We start from the raw sequence: 12584 nt of genomic DNA on the forward strand, positions 1-12584 counted from the left end.
TAAAAAAATTTAAAATTCTAAATACTATTAGGGTGTGGAACATCTATAAATATACTGTCTTAAAATTTAGTTAGTAGTGTTAATAACCTTACAAATGGCTAAAATAAAAACTTATTTTTTTTTAATTTGTGCTTTTTTTAGATGACAAAACAGTCATAATCAGGCATCACAAGCATTTCGTAATCTGTGGCTTCAAAATTAGGCTTCATAATCAAAAGCTTCTTGTATAAAACTGCGGCACCTGGAATCCCACAATCAGCCCGTCGTTTCACCATAGTACAAAGGTGGTTATAATAGAACTCATCTGACATTGCTATGCATACAACTGCTACTAAATAGATAGTCCATTGACATAAAATTCCTGGTTTATCTAATGAAGGTAAAGAGCTCCATAACAAGAAAAACTTGGCAGTATCTTCTTTAATCAACTCATTGTTGGTTTTTTTTAGATAAAAAGTTTGTATGTATAATTTTAACGATAAATTAACTAACCATTGGCAACGTTTACTGGTAAATACAAGCTCTTTGCTGCAATCATCCGAAAAAAGCTCGTTTTCTATATTTCCCCTGATTATTTCGAGTTTTGAAATTTCTTCGAGTATTTGTAATCCAAAGGTATTCATACTATCTGCCAGTTCACGATCTTTATTTTTATATGACTTTAGTTTAATGATATTATTTCCAAATAAACATATATTTTTTGTCAACTTTAATTCCACCAAATTTAAAACGACCTTCATTAACAGGGGATGTGTATTTACAACATACCCAGTTTGAATATTAAATTTATTTCCAATTAAAAACTTATCATAATAAGTTGTGTGCGATAATATACTTTTTAATCTTTCATATACTTGAAGAGATCCACCATTATCACATGTCAGATATGCACAAATCTCAATGTGAGCAATAAATGTCCTAAATATCTTGAAGACCGAGAAAGAATCCAATTCACTTTCAGTTATGTCTCTATTTTTATTCAATAATTTTTCAGATTTTTCAAATATTGTAAAGCATTGATCCAGATGTTGTCTCCACTTATTATGTGGCCTACCGATAACTAAGCCTAAAGTTTGAATAACTACAACTTCAAGTACCATTAATGTTAAAAACGTAGTATTACTTTTACTTAATCCAACAACGCCATCTAAGCATAGTTTCATTGTTGGTAATCTGACGTGATCATTCCAAATTTTATATAATTTATTTTCATTATGGATTGAATAAATTCTTGACATCATACTTGCAACTAAACATTGAATAATATTATTTAAGATATCAAAGTGATTACCAAACCTTCGTAGAATGTACATATAATCATCTAAGGTACGAGGCGAAAATAAACTTTGAAAGCTAGCTGATTTTGTTGCCTTGAAAAATTTCCAACAAAAATATTTTAAATCATCATCCCTTAATGAAAAACTACTTAATCCATCTCTGTCCGTCATGCTAGTTTCACATATTATCTTTATAGGATCTTTATCAATCAATGATCGTACCTCTTCATCTTCAAGACAAAAATAATACACTGAGTTAGAATATCTATCGAAATTATTTAACCAGTCTTGGCTACCTACTGTGAATGGTTCAAAGAATTGGTAATCTGATGAAGATATATGATTATTGGGATTAAATATAGCTTTGATATCATCAATTGGGAAAAAATTTCGGCAATCTGTTCCATCACCTAGTATATAAAATGTATTGTTTTTAATAAAAGTAAGTACAGCTTCATTATCTTCAAAATTTGAAACATTATCTTTACTAATGGATTGTACCTGAGGCACATTATTAGCATTTGAAGTCGATATTGTAGAAACGTTATTATTGTTACTAGTTGCATCACTTATTTCATGATTATTGGCCTTGGATAAGGTATGATTTGTGAATGAAACAGGTGGAATAACAGATACAGCCATCGAATTATTCGTTGGAATTATATTGGAGAAATTACTAGTAAAAGTAAATGGATGATGTTTTAATGCTATCTTTTCGGATGATGGTTGAATTAATTTCGAATTCGGATTTGTTTCTTTTGAGAAATTAATATTAAGCTCAGACTGGTTAATGTTATTAGATGTAACAGTTTGTACAGATAATTTCTGATTATTAATGTCTGTGATTTTTGCGCTGTTCTTATCCTCAAGCTCAATGGTATTTTTATAATGCTGTTTCCGAAATTTCTTACTAGAACTATCTTTTACATTCTTATCAATATCGATATTTGATAAATTTTTCTTTAGGCATTGTCTTTTTTTACTCTTTGGTTGAATAGGACCTATTATAAAATTATTTTCATACGTACATGCTTTTGATTTTTTAGCGCAATTTGAACATTGTGGTTTTTCTTCATCACACTTTATGTGTGAGGTCTTACAATTAATACACCCATGTTTTGAATAACGAGCAATTGGTTTCTTATAAGGATTTTTTGGAAGCATAAATATATGGATAGCAAGTAAAATATATAAATACTAGCCAAAAAAAGAAGAAAAAAATATTAGAAGAATCTTTATTCGAAATTTTTTTCCGTTTATCGTTTGTTTTAGTTTTGTAATAATTTGTTTCTCTTTTACTACTATTCAAAATGAGATGGTTTCTATTTTTTTTTGTTCGTCCAAATTAAACTAGTCAGATCTTTATCTTAATTAAAAGTACTTTCTCTAAGGGGGAAATCGAAACGAAGATCTGCTGGAAGAGTAATCCTCTTAATCGTCTTAATAATTCTATTATCGGGCGTGTCGTATGTACCTCTTCCCAATAATGAGATAGAAGGCAAATTGGTTTTTTTCAGTTAGTAGGTAAAATATATAGCCAATAAAATCGAGAAAAATGATGATATTTTTAATAGATCCGATTATATCAACGATAAAACTTGAAAAAAAAAGTATCGGAAATTTTTACCAAATATAAAAAAATAAAATGTTATCTTAAAACAATTGTGATTTATATTATATTTAATGTTCTTCTATATTTTTTATCTTGTCTTCGAATATTAATTGGAATGGGATAATAACAATAATGGTATGTATATCATCTATACGATTTTTGAAAAATAGTTTTTTTAATCTTCTAATATCCCTTAGCTCTAAAGCAGACTTCAAAACAGAAAGTCTTCGGGTTATCAGCTCTTTAATAATAAATCAGCTAGATAGGTAAATTTTCGTAAAATAACTTTATAGTATAGCTGACTAGTTGAGGGGTGTATTTGTCCATGAAATATTATTTGGTAAAAAAATAGATAAAGAATCAGATAGATAGCATCTCATAATCATAGCTGTTACTATAGTAGTCAAAATAGGTAATACGAATATGATTTTGACAAATATTGGATTTGCTAATAATAAACGAGGCATCATAAAATGTACTCAATATCTTGGGGTATATTTGTCCAAATATATTTTATCCTGTACGAGTAAGTAGAATGTAGCAGATCAGCTAATCAGTAGATACAACTGAACACATTAGTATACGTAGCTCTGTGAATCAGTAGGTTTGTTTCAAAGATTCAACGACTAAGTAAATTTAATATAATAAGCCATCGTAATGTTAACCGTCAATTAATACTAGTAGAGAAAAAAAGATCGTACCTGATATTGTTAGCTGGGCACAATTATAGCAGGAAGGGAGATTAATACAAGAATGGACTTATTACCTCCCTCCAAAATCAGCTCTATATAGTTCTCTACTGCAACTTCTTCGAGAAACTAATCTTCCGTGTGATTAATAATTGTATGATACTCGAAACAAAAAAATAATAACAATAAACAAATAATAAAATTCAAGTGAATCTATCCAGGTACAAAGGTTGTCTGGGATGTTTATTACAGCGCAGAATCTGTACTGCATAGAAACTAAAAAAGGATATAAAGAAATCGTATGCATTTAAGACTTGTTAATTGTAAATTGTTGTCTGATAGAGCACAATTGAAAAATGGCCTAGACTGATAGGCATTGATTATTAAATGTGGGTAATTTTAAGTTTCTGTAATCTTCAAATTTGGAAACTAGAGTTTCCTAAATCAACATTAAAAGAAAAGGACTGAAATTTCAAAATACATCAACGGAGTAAAAAAAATAGATTACTTAATGGAGATTAAAGATCATACAAGGAAACTAAATTTAGGAACTGGAGTATAGCAGGCAACATGACGACTAGTAATCGAGCTACATCAAACGATGACGTAGCAGGGAAACTCTCTATGTATTCAGGTCATTGGAATAGAAACACTTGATTTTCGGATTCCATGGAAGGATTCAACTCAAAATTAATTTAAGAAATTAGTAAGCAAAAAAAATTTTAGATAATTTTGAAGAACGTCTTGGAAAAATCTGATATAACTCTCCAAGACTATATATATATAGATCAATTGGGTTCTTATAGTTAATTCGTTCACAGCATCCGCGCATAAGTAGAACTAAAAAAATCTTAAAAACAGTCTAGTTTGTACTATGATTAGGATCAAAATTATAAGTGAAATTAATAGAATACAGAGCAGTATATTTTTTTTGGTGAAACTTAACCTACGTAGCCTTCTTCACCATCATGTATATTGATGTGATTTACTAGATTAGAACGCATACCATCAAACACTGGCATATATGCATATACGAGTTGCGTTAAAGCTATCACAAAATATATATTTTAAGACAATCTCAAGTTTTGTTGAACTAAGTAATAAATTCAATAAGCAAATGGGTGAGTAAATAATTAATTGAAGAAATGAGGAAATGACTATTGCTTATAACGAGAACTGGTATAAATGCATATTAAAGCAAAACATATATAAATTGTGAGAACCAACATTCTTAAATCCTTTCTAATCAAGATGTCTGGTATTTAAATTTGCCCCTTGATCCTACAAATCCGCAAATTATAGTTTCTGGGCATTTGACTTTACGTTGCTACAAGACAGTAAATAGTAGAATATTCATTGCGCTATACCAAAGAATTCTTAATGGATAGGAATCATCTTCTAATTGCATTAATTTGTTCCAGAAAACCTTTTGCCATAATGCACTGCGGCATAGTTTCGGTCAATTCATTTCGTGTTTATATTTAGACACAGATGATTATAATTAAACCGAGGAAAAATAAGTCTCCGTGACAGAAACAAAGGCTTTAGGGCGATGAAAAATGATTGGAAAATAATGAAGTCACTTTAGGATACGAAGAAAATAGCAATTTCCTAAACAGTAAAGATGGCAAAACGTTAAAATAAGGCTTGAATAGTACAGGTAAATATTCTATTATTCTAGCTGAGAAGTTGTTTCAGCAACATATTCTGGAGTATAGTGATAAGGTAGTTAAAAAAAATTAAAATTTAGATTTCAAGCATCAGGCGTCTTTTTAATGTAATTAATTTATAATTCTACTAATGAGGCGATAAACCATGCTAAATTGATTACTGTAGAAATTCCTGCGTATTAGTGATAAGTGCTCTTTTTATTTTTTTTTTTACCTGTTTTTAAGAATAGAACAGTTTGCAGGCAAACTGATAGTATCGGAGTAAGACTTTTAATCTTGATATTTTCCTGCAATGCTTAACAAGCAACTCAGCACTAAAGGTAATCTTGATGATGTTAATGGGTTCTGGTTTTCAGATCTAAGCTGTATAAGTCCTGTAGTCAGCTAGCTGGCCTATTTGTCTTTTCGTATCACCTAGTAATTAGTATTGTAATGGGTAATTATCAAGGTCGTATTGAGATCTATCTGTTCATTCCTCTTTTACTATCTAGGAATATTTAAAATTTAAGTGAATTGTATTGTAATATTTATATATCAACTTAAACATAAGTGATTTTTTTTTGTTATTCCTGAGATTCGCTTTTGTTAATATATCTTGAGGATTCCATTCCATTCTATTCTATACCCTTTTTTATTTTCTTATAAGAATTATTTCAGAATAATTATTTGCATAAGAAAAACCAAAGAAATTATTATTTCAAGCAGCATTGACGTATTATTGTTCTTATACCCTAGAATCCAATTGTAAAACCAAATAAAAAGACATTTACATAATTTATTTAAGAATTAGTGATACCATACAATTTTCCTAAACATTAAATTTTAAGACTCATAATATTTATTTTTTTTTTGTTTAGCAATCATATTTTTAATTCATTTTCTAATAAAATCATTAGTAACAACTCCATCTAGAAATATTTATTATATCTAAAATTTCTTTTAAAACATCCAAATTATGGCCGATTTTAGTGATAATAAAGAAATTGTATCTGATTATTCATCCTCTGAAGAAAATAAATATTTAAAAGAAGCATTTGAATTAACACAAAAAAATGAATCATATTTATCTATAAAAACGTAATTACCACATATTCTTTTTCATTCTTACGTTATTTTAAATTTCATACGCTAAGAGGCCGTGTTTTAAACAGAAGATATCTCAATAATAAATGTAAATTAGTGGTTTTAATTGTCATATCTATATCAATAACTTTTTTCATTTCAAATGCATCAAGTAATGATAATATTAAAAATAATATTCAACTTCCAAATGCCTATAAGTTAATGAATTTTAATTCAAATCTAAAACTTTTAAATAATAAGAAGGAGCTTTCAACCTTAGATTTATCCACATTTTTGAATAAAAGGCCCATTAATAAATTTCCTATTACGCTGGAACTTTTAGATTATTCAAATTATAATCCTTTTAATTTTAAAGGTTATATTACAAATATTAATTCTAGAAATTTGAGTAGATACGAAACAACAGATTATCAGCCTAAAAGTGGCGAATTAGTACCAATTAAGACCTTTGAATTATCCTCAAGCACGGATTATGCGTCTTTAGTTTCCTGTGAAGATCTAGAATACCCATCCAGAATTTATTATTCAAAAGATCGAAAAGTTATTAAAGATGATTTAATATCTTTATGTCAAGATTTAATTTCAGCAAATGATTTTATAACAAAAAATATTTATAATAAAGATGAGGACAAAGAGAAAACCGATTTTGAAATTATTAAAAAGAGTTGGTTTAGGTTTGGATCGTCAAGTATATGGTTAGAATCTGAACAATGTTACATTACTGTAACACGTGTTATGTATTCTGCAACTGGCGCTAAAACAGGCCCTGATGTTTCTTTGTTGAGAGCTGAAGCTTTTGATAGAAATTGGAATGAAATTAAAAATAAGAGAATTCCTAAATTAGATATAACAATGCCAAAAAATATTGAGCATGAATTGAGAAATATTGATATTGAATATGGAATATCGGAAAATTCCTGTGATAAATTTAAATCAAATATTGTTGACTATGAAAACTGTATCGTTGAAAAGACAAAAATTTTTTTAGAAAACAAAAAGAGGAAAGAATTTTTACTTAATCAATATTTTGTAACATACCCAACCGTTTATAAATTTCCATTTATTTCAGATCGCCAATTTTCTGGTGCTGAAGATCCTCGAATTATATTGAGAAATAATGGAAAAGTTGAGCCTGTAGTAGTATTCAATATGGAAACTGGTACTAGTAGAAGGATGCATGTATATTTCCCACACCGTACTTTAAATCCAGTTATTGAATTATCCTTTCCAGATGGAATGAAGAATACAGAAAAAAACTGGGCTCCATTTTTTTCAAATAATGATGATGGTTCTGATTTTTCAAGAGGTTATATTCATTTTGTCTATAATTTTAGTCCATTAGAAATTTTAAAATGCTCTTTGAACGATGGACGTTGTAAAAAGGTATTTACAAAGCAAACCTTAGGCTTAACGGGCAAGAATGAATTTGGTGGTGTTAGAGGTGTTACCCAGTTTGTAGCTCTGCCATNNNAAATTATTCCTAAAATTGCGGATAAGCAAATCTGGGTAGGTTTTTCAAAATTGCATATTAATGATTGCGGATGTGCTGAAAATTTTTATAGGCCTATGCTTAATATTATTGTGGAAGAGAAAGGTGTATATGACCAAGAATTGATTGTCCCTTCAATGAATTTTGAACCTGAAGTTTTAGATTGGTCTACAAAGAGTTATGCTTGCAATTGTTACAATGTGATGTCACCAAACTCCATTGTATTTTGGGATGCAGTAAACCAAGATCCAATTACTAAGAAATTTGAAGATTTGCTTGTTTTTACCTATAGCGAAGCGGATAAAGTTTCAAAGGTAATTAATATAAGGGGTATTCTAGATTATGTCTTAAAACTTTATGAAGTGAAGGATATTGAAGAAACATTCATTCCCTCTAAAAATAGTGATGCAATTTTGGGTAAAACTTTATCATGTGTTAAAGATTATGCAATGAAAGTTTGCAAAGACTACGGTTTAGAACATCCTATGTATGAACAGTATGCTAAAGAGAAAAGGGAAAAAGAACAAAAAGAGAAAGAGAAGAAGGACCAACAGAAAAAGGAAAAAGAACAAAAAGATGGTAAATGATAATAATTAAGGCTTAACAGTGTGATTTACAGCAATATATGTGTTTCATATTATGTTTATAAATATCTCTGACATTAAAATATCTCATACTTTAGTCTTATTTTTTCATTGTAATTATACATCTTCAAAATATTTGCACATTCAAGTGATAGAGCATATGCACCTTGTTATTTTCAAATTATAATATGTTTATTATTAATTTGCTATGGCTTAATGAATAGCGAGCTTATCATTATTTTTTTATATTTGTTTGTATTATAAGTGGGGGTGACACTTCCATCTAATTGTAACTATATACATTGTCATATTTACTGACCTTTTCCATGGAAACATGCTTATTTGTAGATTATTAATAAACCTCTAAGAATTTTTGATCATAATTTTGCGTTATATTACTATGCTAATAGAGCTTATAATATATATATATATATATATATTGTTACGCATTATTTAATTAAAAGTTTTTTCCTTATTAGGCTTGATGACAGTTGCAAAAATGTTGCCAAGATTTAATTGCAAAATACACCATTCTATTTGTGTTATTGAATTAATTAAAAGCAAACCACAATAAGGAATTTGTTACAAAATTTACATAAATGAACAACTGCTATATTCTCGCTGTTTGACATATGATTAAAGGCTTTAATCATTGGTGTACCACTTGGTTGCTATAAATATTGACGTAATATAGAATTGGTAAATAACTATAAATATAAAGAATAGACTGGGTAATCTATCAACAGATTATATAACATAATAATCAGAGTCATAAATTGGTTAACAGGCCAAATAATTTAAATCATTTTTATCCATATAACTAAGCATTTGTACTGATAAAAATATATCTATTTAGACCGATTATTTGGTAAAAGTAACGGATAATATTAGGCTATATTTTTTTTTTTTGATAAAATATAATGGATCTCTAACAAAATATGCAAAAGATAGTTAAATATATATCTCAAATAGCATCTATATAGAGTTTAAAAGAAAAAAAAAGCTAAACGAAGATTGGCCTTTTTAGTGTAGCGACCTCAAAATCTCGTGTGAAAACAAACTCTTGTCCAAACCCCGATTCTTTTGGTCTATCCTTATACACCATAGTTCTGTCAAACTCTTTGAAGCCTAGTTTTGATTCATAATACCCTACCAAGTTGTGTGGCACAAAACATTCAGCAATTAAAGTCTCACAATTTAAAAAATAGTTTAAATGTAACAAGGTTTGATTAAACCCTAAAATGCCATAGCCTTTACCAAAAGAGGTGTATGATGTTAATTCGAATGCCTTATCCTCCTCTTTAACTTGTTCGTGCTTAAAAGGTTTAAATCCAATGGTTGACAATACTATATTCAAAGGGATTTCTATATCTAGTGGTGAACCAAAGTTCATAAGGTAATAATTTGTACTATATGAAATACAATTTTCAGCCACAGGGTTTTTGGGAATTTGAATTTTTTCGAATGAAGCATTAACTTCTGGACTATTGAAAAATTCATCTGTAACTAATAGATACAAAACAGATTTGTCCTGATTTTTATTGAACCCCAAATCTCTGAAGAAAACGTCAGGTCCCTTTATTCTAGTGTTCAAAATCAAGTTATATTTATTAGTTTGCATATAGCCATTATTGATTATGGTAGTTAGACTTGAGATAGTCTTCGGAGTAGCGTTTTCTAAATATTGAATGGGTAGGACAATAATAGAGTTAGCATTAATTTAATCAATGACATTTATATAGTATTTCAAAGGTTACTAATAATGTCTCATACTTGTAAGATAATACTAATCTCTACAGCCTTCAAATGTTATGTTCTGGTTGCTTCGATGAGTATTGTCTTCGTAAAACGTTTTATCATTTACTGTGGTGCATTATTTATTGTGGTACATTATCTACTGTGGATCATCATTCGCGGTGGCTACTATATCTTAAGATAAAAAGTCGTGAAATTTAGGTCTTAATGTGTTGTTTCCGCGATGAGCATTGCCCAATTGAGCCAAATTTATTCACTTTGATTGAGATTCCGGCAACGCAACGAAATTCCCAAAAAAGGAGAAAATACCGTCCAAACTCCGTACTTTGTGAGGATAAAATCAGGATAGTTCGATGATTGTTTTTATAAGTGTATATGATAATAACATGCAAATAATACATATTCTAGCTCAAAGATTTGATGTAAGAGTTGATTTATACAACAAGCATAATTAGCTAGGTTTCCTATTGGAAAAGCATCTTAAAGAGGAATTTTCTTTAGCCACCAGAATTTATTGATGTTTGGAACAGGCTTGTTAGTTCAGGTGTTTACAAATGTATAAGCTGAAATAAATGCTCAAACCGTATATATTACTACAATTACTTGTAAGTTAGTGAGACGAGATTTACCTTTCTAAATTTATTTTTTCTATAAGAAGTAAGGAGAAGCGTTTTGCAACCCGTTCAGTAAATACCTTTGTCCAGAAATATATGCATATGCTTTCATTTCCTGTGGGTGTTGTCTGATTTAAAAATGAGAAAAAGTATATAAATAAGGAAATTCAAAAGAGTCAATTTTTAATTTAAAAATATATATACAACTTATGTATTTAACTTTTTGCCATATTGGCGATCATAATTGCATAGCCATTAATTTCAATTAAAGACAAAAAATCATCTGTTCAAAGTTAATAGGAAAAAATATTAGTAGAGCTTTATGGAATGATTTGTTCCGCTTGCTAAATAGCATATATAAAATTACAGAAGTATGTAACAGCGGTCTCTATTTATATTCCGAGAAAGTCAGGCTATATAAAATATCTCTTAGTATGCTTAACAATGATAAAACAAGGCTTGGTAAACTTTAAATAAATATATTGTCAATATTTATCAAAATTTTATATTTTACGTATGCTACTCAAAAGGTTAGAGATTGCTACAATTATAACTATTTATTAACCAGAATTATTCTATAAATATGGAGTTATGCTATGGACAGAAGGTATAGATATGTTAGGGTAAAAAGCAAGGGTAATAGAAGTAGGAGAAGTATTATTAGATTTGGTACTCATTTGTCAATAAAGTGTAAATTTTAATCGTATTTTTTTAAAATATAAAATATAAAATAACATACCATAAAATAAATCAACAGTAAAGGTAATTTTTTATATATTATTGAGTTAAAATTTTCACGAAGTTGTACATTCTATTTGATTTAGGTAGGTACACACCTGATAAAAGTTACATCCTTTTGAAATCACAAATTGAAGCAGAATTCATGAATATTGTATGACATTAGAATCCTTAATATTATTATTACTGTTAGTCATAATTTGGAGAATAAGTCTTTTTTTATTGATTGTTTTATAATCTAGAAACCTCCTACCCTTTTGAGTAGGAATAATAACGGTAGAAAATATATAAAAATATAAAGATTAGATGTCGACTGAATTGCTGGCAATTTATACATCTTTTTTTTGGACAAGAGAAGTCAATTCATCGTCGTCTATAAGTGAAAAATTTTCACCTAATTAACATCACAAAGGTTATTTATCTCTCATGCTTAGTACATCCTGTAGAAGCTACATGATGTACTTTAATTAACGACAACGAATTTTTCTAATTGGGGTTTTATTAGCAACGTATATTCACGTTATACTATCTTTTATTCTAAAACAGTATATCTACTGTTGTACGTATAAATAAGACCATAAATATCTAGCAAATTCAAAAAAAAACTGTGGGACTTCTGATGTTAGTAGGAATGAAATAGCTTGGAGCTATTATTTTTAACCAGTGTTTCCCTGATATTAACCGTGCAAGGCGGTAAAGTAAGATAAACGGATAATAAGATTCAACCAATAAACAACAGCATAGTAAAAGTGTAAAAGCATACATTATGTAGAAGAATTGCTTATATTTTAACATTAGAAAACGTATACGAACTACGAATGTTAGATGTCGATGAAAGATTAGCGATTTATACACCTTGTTGCAGGCAAAAAGATCAATACATTGTGGATGATCACAGCAAATTCTTCAATTCATTACCATTTAGAATATCCTACAAGTTATAAGTAAAGCTGTGATATGTAGAGGAGCACTTGATATTTTATTAGCTGTCGGATCTTTTTGGTATTAACTGTTCTTATAATTGTCCTCCACGAGCTAAAGACGTATATAAAACTACAGAAGTATATAAAAAC

At 28.8% G+C, this 12584-nt stretch overlaps 3 protein-coding genes across 3 annotated transcripts; 1 reads left to right on the forward strand and 2 right to left on the reverse strand.

Moving 5' to 3' along the window:
• Positions 1 to 137: 137 nt before the first annotated feature.
• TBLA0H03910 (Zn(II)2Cys6 transcription factor domain-containing protein) lies at positions 138 to 2441 on the reverse strand (the record flags this gene model as incomplete). Its single annotated transcript, XM_004182143.1, has 1 exon — positions 138 to 2441. The coding sequence occupies one exon, from the start codon at positions 2439 to 2441 to the stop codon at positions 138 to 140; it is 2304 nt and encodes a 767-aa protein (XP_004182191.1).
• A 4091-nt stretch (positions 2442 to 6532) lies between these two features.
• Positions 6533 to 8407, forward strand: TBLA0H03920 (uncharacterized protein; the record flags this gene model as incomplete). The annotated part of the gene is made up of 1 exon (XM_004182144.1): positions 6533 to 8407. The coding sequence occupies one exon, from the start codon at positions 6533 to 6535 to the stop codon at positions 8405 to 8407; it is 1875 nt and encodes a 624-aa protein (XP_004182192.1).
• Positions 8408 to 9407: 1000 nt separating this feature from the next.
• On the reverse strand, positions 9408 to 10025 carry TBLA0H03930 (uncharacterized protein; the record flags this gene model as incomplete). Its single annotated transcript, XM_004182145.1, has 1 exon — positions 9408 to 10025. The coding sequence occupies one exon, from the start codon at positions 10023 to 10025 to the stop codon at positions 9408 to 9410; it is 618 nt and encodes a 205-aa protein (XP_004182193.1).
• Between the last annotated feature and the right edge of the window lie 2559 nt (positions 10026 to 12584).

Source organism: Henningerozyma blattae, chromosome 8 (genome assembly GCF_000315915.1).
Source record: "Henningerozyma blattae CBS 6284 chromosome 8, complete genome".
Taxonomy (NCBI): domain Eukaryota; kingdom Fungi; phylum Ascomycota; class Saccharomycetes; order Saccharomycetales; family Saccharomycetaceae; genus Henningerozyma; species Henningerozyma blattae.